This window comes from Pseudonaja textilis, chromosome 5, assembly GCF_049901715.1.
Source record: "Pseudonaja textilis isolate UNSWEBS1 chromosome 5, rPseTex1.2, whole genome shotgun sequence".
Classification (NCBI taxonomy): Eukaryota; Metazoa; Chordata; class Lepidosauria; order Squamata; family Elapidae; genus Pseudonaja; species Pseudonaja textilis.
In genome coordinates, this window is record NC_141994.1 from 36,284,428 (window position 1) to 36,301,003 (window position 16,576).

A 16,576-nucleotide genomic window follows, 5' to 3' on the forward strand; every position below is an offset into this window, starting at 1 on the left:
AAAGATGCACATTCTTAAAGTAATACTTTATTGAAGGTCCTTTTGAATTTATTGACTGCATTCAATCATTTAGGGTAGGAATCTATCAGCATGGCACATCTTGCCTTGGGACTCTTTGCTAACTTTTCCTTGCAAAAGCACTCCAAATCTGTTGGGGGGGGGCATTTCCTCTGCATAGCCCTCTTTAGGTTACCCAATAGATTTTCAATTGGATACATCTGGAACCAATTTTTGACCATTCCAAAACTTTTATCTTCTTCTGATGAATCCATTCTTTTCTTATTTGGAAGTAAGCTTTGGGTCATTATTATGTTGAAAGATTAAATTCATCTTCATCTTCAGCATGTGAGCAGACGCCTGAAGCTTTTGTGCCAAAATTGACTGATTGATGGTTCATAATTCATAATTCCTTCAACCTTGACTAAAGCCCCTGTTCCAGCTAAGAAAAGCAGTCTGAAAGCATAATGCTGCCATCACCATCATTGTGGGTATGGTATACTTCTGATGATGCGCACTGTTGTTTTGGTACCAAACATACTTTTTGGAATTATGGCCCAAAAGTTCAACCTTGGTCTCATCAGACCAGGACACATTCTCCCACATGCTTTTGTTAGACTTGATGTAGGGTTTTGCAAAATACAGTTAGGCTTGGATGTTTTTCTTTGAAGAAAAGGCCACCCTACCCTGCTTATGAAGAATACAGCATTTAGCATACAGTCAGTACTTGCCAGAAATTCCTGCAGCTTCTTCAATGTTGCTGTAGACCTCTTGGTAACCTCTCAGATCAGTTTTCTTCTTGTTTTTTTCATCAATTTTGGAGGGACATCCAATTCTTCCTAAACTTAAGCTACTTACACATTTAAGCTAACATGAATTTGATTTCCGAAGGCTGCTATACCCATCTACAGTGGGCATAGAAAGTCCGAACACCCCTGTTAAAAGGTTAGGTTTTTGAGGTGTAAAAAAGTCAGACTTGCAAAAAGAATTTACAATGCATCAAAGGGAGCTCATTGTTGAAAAGTATCAGTCTGGAGAAGGAAACAAAAAATTTCCAATGCATTCGCCATGGAACACAGTGAAGACAATCTTCAACAAGTGGAGAACATGTCACTGTTATGCCATATTTTCTCCACTTGTTAATAACTGTCTTCACTGTGTTCCAGGGTATAGCCCAGGGGTTGCCAACCTTTTGGACCTCAGGGACCACCAAACTCATAATTTTAAATCCCGCGGACCAGAGACGCTGGGAAAATCCCCAAAAAAGTCTGCAGGAAAATTCCCCACCCCGTTTTCCTACTGATCAATCATTCTTTATTTGGGATCACAGGATACTGTCTCCAGCTCCGTTCTCAGGGGGAGAGAGAGAGACGTTTGGCTTCATGGAACGAAAGCAGCAGAAGCAGGAGAAGTCTTTCTCTCCCCCAAACTCTGCCAGAAATGAGTCTTGGTGAGACGTGTTGCGCTGGTGCAGCCTCTTGGAACAGGATGCCTTTCAGGGTCCCAAAGACTCATTTCTGACAGAGTTTGGGGGAGAGAAAGAAAGACTTTTGCTGCTTTCCTTGCGTGCAGCCAAAAGCAGAAGAAGAAAGAAGCAGAAAGAAGCAGCCCGGTGCCCAGGCAAGGCACATGGGGTGAGTGGGGCAAGTTTCCCCCTCCGCCCTTTCCCCCCTCCCCTCACCACCTCATGCTCGCAACGCAAGCGACGCAAGCCTTGTGTTCCTGTGCAGCCTGGATTAATTGCTTTGGGGGGTGACATTTCTCTGTGGACCACCAAAATTTTCTTGCAGACCACCAGTGGTCCACGGCCCACTGGTTGGCAACCACTGGTATAGCCAATGCATTGGAAATTTTTTGTATTCCTTCTCCAGACTGATACCTTCTAACAATGAGATCCCTTTGATGCTTTGAATGCTCTTTGCAGATAATGACTTTTGCTGTAAGAAACAACAGACTTTATAGAGTAAATGTCAGAAAAATCCTACCAATACAGCTGAACTTCATAGTCACACCCATATTTGTAAGAAGATATGTACCACATTATTTTTGGTTCTTTTTAAATTTTTCCTCACTAAACAATTTCAGTTTGTTTTTCAATTGACTTCTGCAGTTTACTGGTATATATTTAAGGTACAAAAAATTCTGAAGTGATTTATCTTAGCCTGATTTGTTTTCATCTCAAAAACCTGACATTTTAATGGGTGTGCGGACTTTCTATACCACTATAGATGAAGATTGAGCAGCCTTCTGAAATCAAATTCATATTAGTTTAAATGTGTTAGTAATTTAATCTTCATCTACTTTATCTTTTAGATGAGAGGGACAGGCAAAAACATTTAGGTCAGCTTTCATAGCGGGACCAGCCCACATAATATGGTGTCCTTATTCCACATTCAGTTAGAGGAGGTGCTGGTTGATACTTGAGTATTATTTCACAGTGGTAGTGGGATTGTTTTTTCCATCCAAGAAAAGGGTGGGAAACAAGCTTAGAACATGCAGGACAGGTTATGAAACACCCATAGCTCTGTCTATTCACAACTTGCTCTTTCCCAGGACCTGTTGCCTGCAATGAGGGCTTTATGTTTTTTTGTCAAGGCAGGTTATGTTGCAAGAGAATGATTACTCAACTAAGTAAGTGGAGATGCTGACTGGGTTTATTGTACAATAAATTATATCATGGTTTACTTGTTTTGGGCATACCATTTAATGCAAACTGTGGTTTATTCAATAAGCAGAAGTTGTGGCATAGAAAGATTTAGTCAATATAGTTAAGATACAAGAAACATCACTGAAATTTCAGTAATGTGGCAAATTTTAGAAGTCACATTGTACTCATAACATTTATCTATACTTCAACTATAGAGCAACATTTCATTTTTAATATAAGAATTATGTGTCTTTTAAATGCCTTCACTTTGGTGATGTTCAGTGTTGGTAAGTCTCTTTTATTTTTCTAATATTGAATGAAATATCTGAATTCACTATTAACTAACCAAAAGCTTTGAGCTTCTCCTGAGAACAATCTTTATATAAACTTAAAGCAATTAATTTTTTTACAATTAAATTGTAATTTGTAGAATTTTAAGTTTTGAGGATTTATTTTTGGTTTGGATACTCATGAGAGGTTTGCTTGTTTTTCTCCCTTTCTCTCATAGACAACCACTGTTTCATCAGATTTTCATGATGTATTTTCTCAGGCTCAGAATTCATCAAGAGGTCAGTAACATTATAACCCAGCTAACTATAATTAAATATATTTGTATAATTGCCATGGATTTTCTCCCCACAGCTATTAATGTGAATATTTGACAAGTTCGCTGTTTTAATAGTTGGAAGAAGGCTGCAAAAATTGGTGGGTTATTGACACGGTAGATCAAATCCAGTTTCAGACCAGAGGGAAAGAATAAGGTAGCTTCCTTCCATTCCACTTACTTACAATAAATCAACTGGACAAAAAAGAATGTGACTCTATAATTGGGACCCAGGTCTATTTCCAGTGAGTATTTATTTGCTTATGGGTTAAGAAATAAAATAAAACAGTCACTGGCTTGTGTTCCGAGGCAGAAGGTTAGTATAATAAAATGCATATAATAAAATAATACTAAAAACAATAAAGGTTAATATAATAAAATACAGTATAATAAAATGCATCAATATTTATTAATCCCTTAAACTGTGGGTTAAATCTGATTTTTTTTACAAACTTAACCAGTTCTGTTACTTTCTGTTTCCAATTATCTCTGCTGTGATAAAGCCAATTTTTTTTTATTGCATCTTTGCTGATTATTTCAAATTGCTGGCTTAGGCATTTCTTTCAGAAATTTATATACAGCTGCATGATGTATATGGGAATGATATTTATATCTTTGGATGACAAATGCTTTCAGATAATTCATTTCTGAGGGAAATTTCCCAGATGTTAAAAAAGGAACTAAATGCATGTTTCACCTTAATTGCAAGAAAAAATTAATTTATGAATTGTAGATTTTTGCAGAAATAAAATAACTTTTTAAGAAGAGAGAACACACAAGCAACTTATATGGAGGATAATAAACTTAACAGAAAGCTATCTGTAAGATGATGTATATACAGTATATTTTGGGCAATCTTTCTCAACCCATCAATTCCTTAGATATGCAGAACTGAAACAGGTCTTGGAGGTACCAGGGCCTGCTTAAGAAGTTCATCAAATCTGAGCCCTAATTGATACCTGTCTGTTTTTTTATACAGCTTCTTGTTCTCAATATTGTCTTAATGGAGCAGTTTGCACAAAGACAGGATTTTGTGACTGTGAGACATTTCAGGCACAGGGGAAGCGCTGCCAAATCAGTAAGTTCCAGGAGAAGGTGTGATGCACTTTTATTGTAGGTATATAGCAAAATATTCAATCTCGTATTTTAATAATTCAAGCTTACATTTTGCAAAAATATAAGTACTACTAAGTCTAAGTGTAACTTGTAATTGTGGTTCTGGATCACCCTAGACATTATTTTAACTGGTTAAGCTTGCTAGCATTTTAAAAAAAGGTCTTTAAAGGGGGCTTTAAGTGTTTGGAGTTACCGTATTTATCGGCGTATAACACGCACTTTTTCCCCCTGAAAATAGGGGGCAAATGATGTATGCGTGTTATACGCCGATGTCCCGTTCCCAATAGTGCCTAGCGGCGGCGCAGCATCGTGACGCTGCGCCCGCCGCATATTAAAGGGAATGCGTGTTATACGCCTGTGCGTGTTATACGCCAATAAATACGGTAGCTAAATTGACGTCAGCTCTTCAAGATAACCCAACTCAGGAAACAGAAGTTGAAGGAACCAATAGAACTGTATTTTATTGTGTAAGATATAATTATTACAAAATCTTGAAAGTCTGCCAGTTTCCTTCTGTCCTCTCTAATGCCACACAGAATCAAGGTGGGGTTACTTTAAGTCTCTTAAATTATGCTTATCACTTTCCCAGGGCTGAGTTTTCATTTACAGACTCTTTCATGAGTTAATGGTTCTTACTATCTCATTCCCCTCCCCCTTTTAACTGAACAGTTGCACAATATGAATCTCAGTGTGTGTGTGTGCAACATAAAATCCTCAAGTTCAATCCCCCAAAATTTGCCATTAAAACAATTACTAGTTTGTATTTAATAAAAGTGGGAAATTGTTAACATACTAAAAAAAGGCAAGTATTAAAGGATATGGTATGGATCTTTACATTTCAGTTATGGTCCCTAATCATTGTTGGAGATGCCCAGCCAGCACACAATTCAGAAGACATAAGTTATCCTCATCTTGGAAAAATTTCTACAGCATTCTGCTAATACACCTAAGGGTTCAAAAAATTTATCCATGATTCCCATTCCTTCATCCTTAGACTCCAAGATTAGGTACATATAAAAGTATAGTATTGCATTTGCTATGTTATAGCTTCATCATCCATTTTATTAGCAGATGCATTCATAGAGAGGTGAAAATTGCTTGTTGTGATGCAAACCTGGTCCCTTATTATTTATATTGTAATGCCACGGTCACACACAAGACAGAAAAGTTTGTGGTGCCATGGTACTATACTGTTTGTGGTGATAGACTTTCATAAATTTAACTATTTTGCAATAATCTTGCAAAAGTCTCTGCTTAGAATATACTTGGGTTTTTTTAGTTTATTTTATTGCCATTGCACCTTGTACAATGAAATAAAACACTATCTTCAGTGTGCATCATGAACCATGAAAATAAACACAAGCACAAAAGTTCCAATTTTTATTCTGAAAAAGCCCGATTTGCATCGATAATGTTCACTATTTTTTCATGCATCAGTGTTTTCATATCCTTGCAACATCCTGAAGAAGGAAGATGAAAAGATGCCAGCTCTTTTGAGAAAGACAGCTACTGCAGGAAATATTCAGGAAGTTAATCTAGTTATATTATCTAGTTATATTTTAGTTTGTCTTCAGAACATATATTATCAAATTTCCTTACTTTATTTCTATTTGTTTACATTTCCATCCACAGGTTCTTTTTAAACATCTGATTATATTGTGATGTTTCAGGTCTTTTTTGTTTTAACAACATAATGTGATGAATATCTTTGGACTGAGCAACACTCACCTGAAATTATTGTTTCTGCTGGCCTGGCTTGAAAAACAAGTATGTTTGTTTTCTTTAGTTCCAAATACTGGCAAAGACAGAGGTGGGATTTGCAAATCATGGGGACAATACCACTTTGAAACATTTGATGGCATCTACTACTACTTCCCAGGAAACTGCTCATACATTTTTGTGAAAGATTGCAGTAATCCAGAACCTCAGTACACTGTGTGGGTAAGACTTGAAATTGTGTCAAGAGGGACCTGAAAACAGAATGCTCTTTTCAGCCAATTATGTAAGAGATTCTTCTATACTGTATAATTAAGCTGATTTAGATTATGGTATGGAAAGAGAACTATTTCCATTCTGTGGATCACTTACTATTCTATGATTCAGTTTGCAGAATTCATGATTCCATTCATTGAACAATTAATAATTAATTATTTGGTTCTAAGGTCAAAAAGCATTCCGGGCAGCTAACACAAAAGGATAGGAAAATGAGGAAGTGATAAGTATACCCTAATTACATTAATCAATATTGTTTCTAATATTATAGATATATTTTGTTCATTTCCCATAATCCCTAGAAATTGGTCTGAATTCTTATACATGTTTCATTTTGTAACTTTCATGTGGATTTGACAGGATTATGTTACTGTTAGACCTAATTTTGAACCCATTAGGTAGAAGGTGGGTATTTAGTAGTCTGCATCTATCTAGTAGATTGGAAAGATAAGTGTAATATCTATTAAGAAAATTTCCCTACTGATGGGAGCAAAAATTCATTCAGATATTGCCTAAAAGAGGAAAATTGCAGATGATAAAATGGCTGTCTGTAGTTTTCCTTACTACTTCCCAATGCCAATTAGTTGAATGTACTACTCTAGATTGAACTATTTTACTCAGTTTTTTTTCATCATTTAAATTCAGCATTATTAGTTTTTAAAACTATAATATATTCTATATTGCCATAAAATATCTTATGTGAAAATTAATAAAAGATGAGATCAGAATCAGCATTGTATCAAATGGTGATCAAGGAATTTTGAAGTTTTGAAATAAAAAAGCACACTGATATTTAAAATTTCAGAGTAATGATAATACTATTTTGATATTCCCTGTGTTGGTGTAAGAGCGTGGTTTATCAGACTGATTAGCAAGGACAAAAGTAAAGACCACCCTAAACCCATGTTTGCTATGGCAAAAAATTGTAAGATTGCATTAAGGCTTCATGTAAAAGTATTATTGAATAACTGTTTTAGGTTGGCAGCATGTTTAACCATGTTCTGGTTAGTAATAGATATATCTATCTCATCATCTATCATCTACTATCAATCAATCAATCATCAATCTATCATCTATCATCATCTAACATCTGTTACAACATTTTGGTACTTTCATATCTCCACAAAAATACACATACATAACAAATACCCAATTGGTTAACCTGATATAGAGTGAGTATTTTATTTGGTACTTCAGGATGAACATAGGGCAAAGATATTCTGGTTAGCAGAGATGAACTTTTAAATACATAATACATGTACATAAATAATATATAATAATACATAAATACATCAGAGATGAACTTTTAAATATATGTGTCAACCCAAGCAGGGTTTTAAGAGTTAAAACCGGCACCTTGAGTTGGGTCTGTAAGCCCATTAGTAATCAGTAGAGTAATCTCAATATAGTGTTACATTTCTAAACCTATTTTTATGGAACCTCCATTTTGAAGATTGCATATGATATGATAGTGGAAAATGTATCCACCATGTGTTATACATGTTAACATGCGTACAGTTTTTCTTTAGAGACATCTACACTAAATATGCTATAGAAAAACTGCTATAAACATTTCCAGTTTGTTTCTTTTGGAAAATAAGTTGTATAGTGTGTAATACTTAAAACATGTTCTTACGTTTTATGTATCTATTTCTTTTCTCTTTAAGATTAATAATAGCCCTCACTGTGCTGGTTCAGTGTACTCCTGTTTACGGTCAATAAGCTTGTTCTTTTCAAATCAGGATGAAATACACATATCGGGACATGAGGTTAGAAAGGGTAGAATCAGGTAAAAACAATTGAAATGCTTTTTTATGCTTCTTAAATAACTAAAGTATTCATAAGAAAATTATTAAATTGTTTGTCTTATGGTGAAAGTTTGATGATGAAAATATTCAATTCTGGTTGACATGGAATTGCAAAACCTGGAATGGAATCTCTGTTTTTCCCTTTCTGTATCATTATCAAGACTGTGAGACTGTAGCCAACCAGCTAAGGAAGGGAATCTCGCAGGTGCTAGTTGAATATAATTGAAATAACATGGTTACATTGCAAATGTTAATATTTGTATTATGGAAAAATAAAAATGGATTCAAATTTTAAAAAAATTAAACACACTTGTTATAAGTTGCATTTTATTTATAAAAAGATAATTTCAATATTATATTACTATGATTCATTTTTTTAAAGAAACAATATTTTTATCACTAAAATATAGCATGATTATAGCTGACATCTTTAAATTGGAATTTATTTTATTTTTCAGGTTGTCTTTGCCCCAAACAATTGGAAATATTTTCATTGAGAAATTAGCAAATTATATTTTGGTGAAAACTACATTTGGCTTTTCCTTAGCTTGGGATGGAAACTCTGGGATTTACATTAAATTGACAGAAGAACACAAGGGAAAAACATGTGGTCTCTGTGGAAATTATAATAACGACACATCGGATGATCTCATATTACAAAGTAGTAAGCAAGTAACCCATGCTAAAATATATGATGATAAACTCAACCCATTTCCTTTCATTCTACTTATTTGTAATTGTCATCAGAGAATATTACTAGGCTATTGAATTTGTTGTGGATGGTAATTGCATACTTTTCGCAAGTCATGAGGTGAAAACTATATAATTACTTAACAGTGATATAATATATTCGAGATTCATAACATCATTATCATTCTTATGACTTTATTTAATCAGTGGTGTTATCTGCCTATTGCAAATAAGGACTGATTTTGAAATGGCACAAACTGCTTAAGACTACTAAAATGAATTTGTGTGTATGGCAAAATTCAAACAGGACCTTTCTTAGCTGGTCTTGTCCACCATTAATAAAGTATATTAGTATCAGCTATTGTTGTTATAACTCCATGTCAAGCAGTGGTGAGATTCAAATTTTTTTTACTACTGGTTCTGTGGGCATGGCTTGGTGGGCGTGGCAGGGGAAGGATACTGTAAAATCTCCAGTCAGAGGTGGTATTTGCCGGTTCTCCGAACTAGTCAAAATTTCTGCTACCAGTTCTCCAGAACCTGCTGAATACCACCTCTGATGTCAAGACTCAAATTGATGTGATGACAGATGCACTATGTTATCTGTTTTAAAGGAATTATACATTACATGCATATTTTACAATCTAGGGAACCATCATTTGAATAACTAAACTTTGAATATCTTATTGTATATGCTGCGCTATATACTGTATAAAATTTATGTTTTTAAATAGGTGACTATAAAGAAGATATAGCTAAATTTGCTAATAGCTGGGCTGTACAAATCCCAGATGATGCAACCTGCATACCTATTACATCTAGTTTTCCTAGTCCTTGCAACATTGATACGGAATCTTATGAGGTAAGTAGTTTAGGTTGCAATTTTCATATAAAATATTTATTTTTATGAGTCTTGATCTCAAGAGCCACAAGTGATATAATAAAAAGTATGTTGGCTTTTCAAAAGGCTAGGTTGGATGGGAGGAAATATTCTGCATGTTTAAATTCCCTTTTTACGACCCTGTAATCTCTTAATTCAGGGTAGAGTCAGGGCAAATGGATGGAACTAAGCATTTACTGGCCAGATGCTTTTCCTGACACCACACAGAGTTTGAAGCAGATATGTTTTGTTTGCACCCTAGGAGAGAAGCACCTGCCGCTACCTAGGATTGAACTTTCAACCTTCTGAATAGGAGGAGAGAGTTTTCACCACTAGGCCACCATGCCACTCAAATTTTTTGCATGTTTAATTTTATATATATACAGTATTTATGTAGGTATGTGTGTATATATCTCAATACCATTTTCATTCTACATTTAGAGTATCTACCTTAAGTGCCAAATACTCCTGCAGTTTCCTTTTCTAAGTTGTCATCAAAGCATAGATCCTTATCCCTACATTTCCAGCTGCATGAATGACCTATGTAGGTAAGATGAATATACTTTTTTATTTTTATTTTGCGGGCTTATTAACCATCATGATTGTTACCTTGCCTTTCTCCACTTTAACACAGCGGAACACATCTACTGTACTGTCTCTTAACTACAGTAAGAGTGAAAGAGATGTCCTTTTGACTTGCAACAGAATAGCTGGAAATGAATTGCTTCCAAAGTATCCCTAATTTAATACTAGTTTAGTCCTTCCTTCCTTCCTTCCTTCCTTCCTCCCTCCCTCCCTCCCTCCCTCCCTGGGTATTACAGTTCTCCCACCTCCAACTTTCCCTCCCAAATGATAGTCATCTGTGGGGGAGGTAAGCTGATAAAATATCCGTTGTGGCACTTGGGATACAAAGTCCTCCCTTTTGTGTGTAACTCATGATACAAAAGAGCAGAGTTTGCATTATTATGCATCATGCTACAATGCACATTTAATCTTTCTGGTATCCTCATGATTCAGAATTGATGCCTGTGTCTCAATAACCTGTGGGCTAGATTTGCAAGAAATGACTGGTTCAAAGTTATATGTTCTGTGGTTGAAGATGAACTTGAGCTTCCCTTCATAATACAAGGAAAAATCCATGAGTGGTTTTGTAAATCACATATTTGAAAAATGTGGACTGAAAGGTAATAGTCTCTTTTCTTGGTTAAGAGGTTTCCAAAGGCCAAATTTCAGAGAACTATATTTCCTTGTGGATTTCCTAGGTAGATTTTAATTAATAAGTTTATTTTCTGTGCTGCCACTTACCTAAACAGAATCAATACTCATTTTTCTGAAACATTTAATGAATGTTAATGAATATAGACAATAGAAATGTTTTGTTAATTCTTCAATTTAATTAAAATTGGTTAATTAATCATTAATCATTCATTCTTTTTGATTATTAAAAAGAATTTTTGCTGTTTGGTTTAGTAAAGGAAATAGCATATAATCATGAATTATATTGATTAGTCATTTCTCATGATACACATTTAATTTGATATACTGGTATATTGTAAGAAAGTTGTTCAATGCAAAATAGCATACCCATATTTGATATGATGATTGTATCATGAGATATTACTAAGTTGCATATTGTGCAATATTATACCACATGTTAAATTATTGGAAGCTGATGATAAAAGGTTAAAAAAATACCACCATTGGCTTTTATCCTAAACTCTTTTCCAAGAAGGAAGAGAGTTCTATTTGTAGCCTTCCCACTTAAGGAAATCTCTGTAATATTGAAATATAGAACGCAATATAGGGAACTTTAGTTAAAAGGATAATACAAGATAAATAAGACCCAAGCTAATATACAGAATTTATATTATATTTTTTAGTCTTTTAAGTTTTCAATGTTGTTGTCCAAGAATTAGCCTCTAAAAAAATCTCAGTATTAACACTGGGTTCTGGGTACTTTTTTAAAATTCTGCTTGTCCTTTCCTGGAATGAGACAACTTTAAACATTTTCTTTCACAGCTTTTTATTTTTATCTCTCTTGATTTTCTCTGTCATTCAGCTGCAAAGATATATGTGTGTGTGTGTGTGTGTGTAGAGAGAGATGGGGAAGGAGAGGAAGGAAAGAAAGAAGGAAGGAAAAAAGGAAGGAAGAAACTCAATGCAAAATATAAAATATGATAGGATGGAATATAAACACTTAGGTCTCACATAAGGGACCTCTGCTTTACCATTCTTCCAATATTTTTTTTGCCTCACAACCACTTTATGTAGGGAGGCTGGAAAAGATCTGAAATAAAAGCATTGCTACATTTGTCTTTTGTAACTACTGTATGAGCCAGTTAAGCTATATCCATATTTGGGGAAGCTTGTAATATAAATGAAGTTGTAATATAAATGAAGGAGGGTTTTTTTTCTTGAAGCTTTCATTACAATCAGATCTATCACCAAAAAACAAATCGGTTTTAAGGTTATAGATTTTGAGGGAAAAGGCAATAAGATGGTATTGCCTTTTCAAACAATTTATATTCCTAAGAATTCCTAAGAATGTACAGTAACTAACCAAGTTTCATTTTGCTGTTTCAGAAAGGATGATGATGAAACTTATTGCCGAGTAGTAACAGAATACACTCGCTCATGTTCACATGCAGGTTATCCTATTAGAGATTGGAGAGATGATTTTCCAGCCTGTAGTAAGTGTGTTTTAATACTTTGATCAATCAAAAATTAGTTTTGTGATGTTAAACAAAGCAAAAAATGTTTATTTGATATATTCGATCACTGGTCTGTAATGGGTAGCATATTGCAACTGTTCTGCAAGAGAATGGAACCACTTTAACCAACATGTTTTAGAATTTGGCTTCATCCTGAACATACAGGGTATGAAAATAATTTAGGGTCATGTTAAATAAGCTATATTAACTCAACAGCGCTTTTAAAATTTTAAATAGTTATATATAACTCTTCATAATAAGTCTCAGAATGATTTAAATTTCAGGGTATCTTTTTGGTGTGCCTTTATTTTTAATTATGAAATGTACAATTCTACATCTTAATACTCATCTTACTAAGAATTGATATATGGGTCCTTTATTCTAAATTTGATGGCTTTGGCAGTAAGCCTTAATTTAGAAAGATATTTATGCGTTCAATCAACATTTTGAACAGAAAATAATACATACTTTTTCTCATTAAAGTGAAGTATACTGCAGTGTAATAATTCTTTCCTAACTGATTATTTTAGCTGACAATTGTGAAGATACTTTTCTCCATCGGGATTGTATTAGTTGTTGTCCACCAACCTGTACTTTTGAGAAAGACTGTCTAGGTAGTAATCTCCATTGCTTAGATGGATGCTATTGCCCAGATGGTAAGTGAATTTTTATCAGTTGAATTATTTTATAATAAAGTTTCTGTCTATCAAAGAACTACCAATATTTGTCTTGTATCTTTAGAATTTTCCATAGCTTTTAAGGAATTAAATTTTTATTAAAAGTGATTGTCCTTAAAACATTGCTAATAAATAAGAAATGAACTGAAATATAGACCATTATATTCTTTTTTTAATTCAAATTTCCAGACCTCTTTCCATCAGTCTCTGCAAGAGATTATTGCAATATTAGTAAGGCCACTAGTTCATCTCATTTAGGTTTGAAGAAATATCCACTGGCAGTTTCAGATGGAAACTGGGTAATTCATTACATAATTATTTTAACTGAGGCATAATTTGTACATATTTGACATGGACTATCTTAAATATTGTGATCTCTGTATATTTTTACAATCGTTTTATTTTTACAAACCAGGCCTTATAATGAACAATGGAACTTGTATTTCTGCATCAGATTGCCCATGTGTTTATCATGGGACAGCCTTCCCTGTAGGTTCAACAATTGAACAAGAATGTAGTAACTGGTATGTAATTTTCAAAAACTGCTCTGATTTGTGTATCTTGCCAATTGTTACTCTGTTTTGTGGAGAATATGAAATTTACGCCCATAGTTCCTGCTGCGGAATAGGACAAAGGAGCGGGGAGGCTGTACAAAAATCAAGGTTCTATTAAAATCAGGCACAACTTTATTGACTTTGACATAAATAATAGGTTGAGCTGTTGGTCGAAGAAATCTTAAGCACACCAAGGAATGAACTATTCTTATAAGTTCCTTTGCCACCTGGTTACAGGTGAACATACTGTAAAGACCTCTAAACTGAGCTGAGGTTCCAGCAGCAGCTTATGGTGAGCTTCACTCCTTCACCCATTTTGTACAATATCATTTCTTTTTAATTATTGTGGATCCATCCTCTCACATTGTATTTTATAGCTTTAGTACCCACATTAAAATTGCAACTAGGTAGGCTAGTCAGACAAAAGATTATCAGATTGCTCCAATTTCTACCCTTCAGCTAGAGATTAATGTCATATCATAGCAACTGAACTGATGAGGGTTGGCAATATATGGTGGTAGCGAAAATGGTATTAGCTGGTGTTATTGATAACCATAGATATCTCAGATGAGGATCAAAGAGGAACTGCTTCCAGGATTGCCCATAGATTTGTCTTTTCTGAATTAAAGCATGCAGATCCCATTCTGCACTGATTACTCAAGTACTAGGAGTAGAAGTGAACCCACGCAGCCTGTTCTGTGTGTGAAAGAACATCAACAAAAGAATTTTAACTCTTTCTTTTATAGTTACTTTTATGTACTATATAACAACAGGGTTATTATGTAGTTTGTGTTATAAACAAATTTCAGTGTTCAATCTGATCCCCAAATATATAAATGTTTTTAATTTCTTATTTTAAATTTTAGCATTTGTATGAGTGGTGCTTGGAACTGCACTGAACATGATTGCCCAGGTATTTTTTTTCTTATAAAGATAATTCTGTGTGAGTGTGTGTGTGTGTGTGTGTGTGTGTGTGAGAGAGAGAGAGAGAGAGAGAGAGAGAGAGAGAGAGAAGATGTTGAATTCTAGCTAAGAATGTACATGTTAAGTTTGTATCTTCCATAGTGCAAGTCGATAATTTAAAAACATTTATGCTATTAATTTTTATGATGATTATCTTGAGATTGAATGTTGTTAAATATTGGGCAGCACATAGAGTCATAATAAATATATAAATGGCACATTGACTCAGAATTCAATCCAGTTGTGTAAATCCTTAAATTTCCTTACTTCAAAAATAAGATATTTTAGCTACAAAAATATAAAGTACTTTTTCAGAAAAAAAGTAAGCTGTTATATGATTTGATTGCAGTGCATCCTAGGATATTAGTACTATTACTCAATATGGAAAGCATGATAAATGTTTTCATGTAACAATACACAGGATTTCACTGATTCCCTCATGTTTATTGTGAATAATGTTTTAACCTTTGAGCAGTGGCTGGCTCTGGTGATTATATTTCAGTTTAGATATAGCTTCTTTGTCTTTTTTTATAAAACCCGAAACCTTAAATATGTGTGTTTATGCACCTTTATATACCAAAAGCATCAAAGAAGGTACACTGCAAAATCAATTTAAAACATAAAATATAATAAATGAATTAATATTGTCCATCATTAAAAAAATGTCCAAAATAATTAGTTTTGAAATCAAGCAAGGAGAGTTTTGTCAACTGATCAGGAATGCAAAAAAAAAAAAAAGCTGGAACAGATTTAGAATAAAGTCATCTAAGGCCAAACCCATTCAAAGCTGGAAATTCTTTTGGATGACTGTAGTGAATGGAGTTGGAGATTATATAGAATTATAATTATATAATCTCATATCATCCTAGAAGGAAAGTAGAATTATGAATCAATCAAGCCTAATTCATAAATCTTTGTTTTGACTGTAGTAATCTCAGTATCTGAAAATGAAAAATCCAGATACTAGCTTGTACACAGAAAGAAGCAAAATGCAGCTAGTCCTCAATTTATGTCCACAATTGAGACTAGAATTTTGCTAAGCAATGTGATTATTCATCTAATCATCATAGGATCCAGCCTCATTTTACAATAATTTTTACCACAGACATTAAATGAATAACACAGTTAAGCAAATCCAGTTTCCCCAATTGATATTGTTTGTTGGAAACCAGCTGGGAAGATCACAAATCATGATCATGTGACCACAGGATATTGCTACAGGTTGTAAATGCTGGCCAGTTGCCAAGCATTTGAATTGCATTCATGTGACTGCAGGCTTGGTATGATGGTTGTAATTTCAAGGAGAGGTTATAAATCACTTTTTTCAAGGCCACTGTAACTTTGAACCATCATTAAATGAATGATTGTAAGTTGTGGTCTTCTTAGCTGCATAAACGAACAAAAGTACATTTATTTTTCTAATTGCAATCTATAACCACTTGAAGACCTTGAAATATGTCTGACTAAATATCTCCTTGGGTAACCTTGAAAATCTAAGCAGGATCAGACCTGATTAGTACTACAACAATTCTGATTTGTTAAAACCCTTTTCTTTTAAGAATCTTTCCATAAAACCACTAGGAGACTTAAAGGGCTGCTCAACTCAAAGGGGACATTATCTTTAGCAATGAGCTTCTATAAATCCTGAATTGCAAATTACTTTTGAAATTATCTTGAACTTTAGCTTGTGGAATGCCCTGGAATAGCTTTCATTAGTGCATATTAAATAACATTTAAAAAAATAAAAGAAAATGCACATTATGTAATGAAGGTTAGAAGAGCCATACATTGTGGCAATGAAGGCACTTTATATTTGCATTGGTTCATTGCATTATAGATATTAGAAACTGAATATTCAACATCTACATAAAATCATTGGGTGCGATCATCCCTGGTTTGCGGTTCAGGATCATCAGTATTCTGGTGATACCTAGTTATAT

General features: G+C 34.1%; 1 protein-coding gene across 1 annotated transcript in view; it reads left to right on the forward strand.

Annotated features, from left to right (window-relative positions):
- Window positions 1-2,918: 2,918 nt before the first annotated feature.
- The window catches only part of OTOGL (otogelin like), an 87,276-nt gene continuing 73,618 nt past the window's right edge, over window positions 2,919-16,576 (forward strand). Inside the window, exons 1-11 of the mRNA XM_026697905.2 lie at window positions 2,919-2,931; window positions 4,228-4,326; window positions 6,151-6,305; window positions 8,024-8,145; window positions 8,623-8,828; window positions 9,586-9,713; window positions 10,173-10,279; window positions 12,315-12,421; window positions 12,973-13,098; window positions 13,535-13,643; window positions 14,540-14,586. Of these exons, the coding sequence (XP_026553690.2) occupies window positions 2,919-2,931; window positions 4,228-4,326; window positions 6,151-6,305; window positions 8,024-8,145; window positions 8,623-8,828; window positions 9,586-9,713; window positions 10,173-10,279; window positions 12,315-12,421; window positions 12,973-13,098; window positions 13,535-13,643; window positions 14,540-14,586 (1,219 nt within the window). The remainder of the gene's footprint in view (window positions 2,932-4,227; window positions 4,327-6,150; window positions 6,306-8,023; window positions 8,146-8,622; window positions 8,829-9,585; window positions 9,714-10,172; window positions 10,280-12,314; window positions 12,422-12,972; window positions 13,099-13,534; window positions 13,644-14,539; window positions 14,587-16,576) is intronic.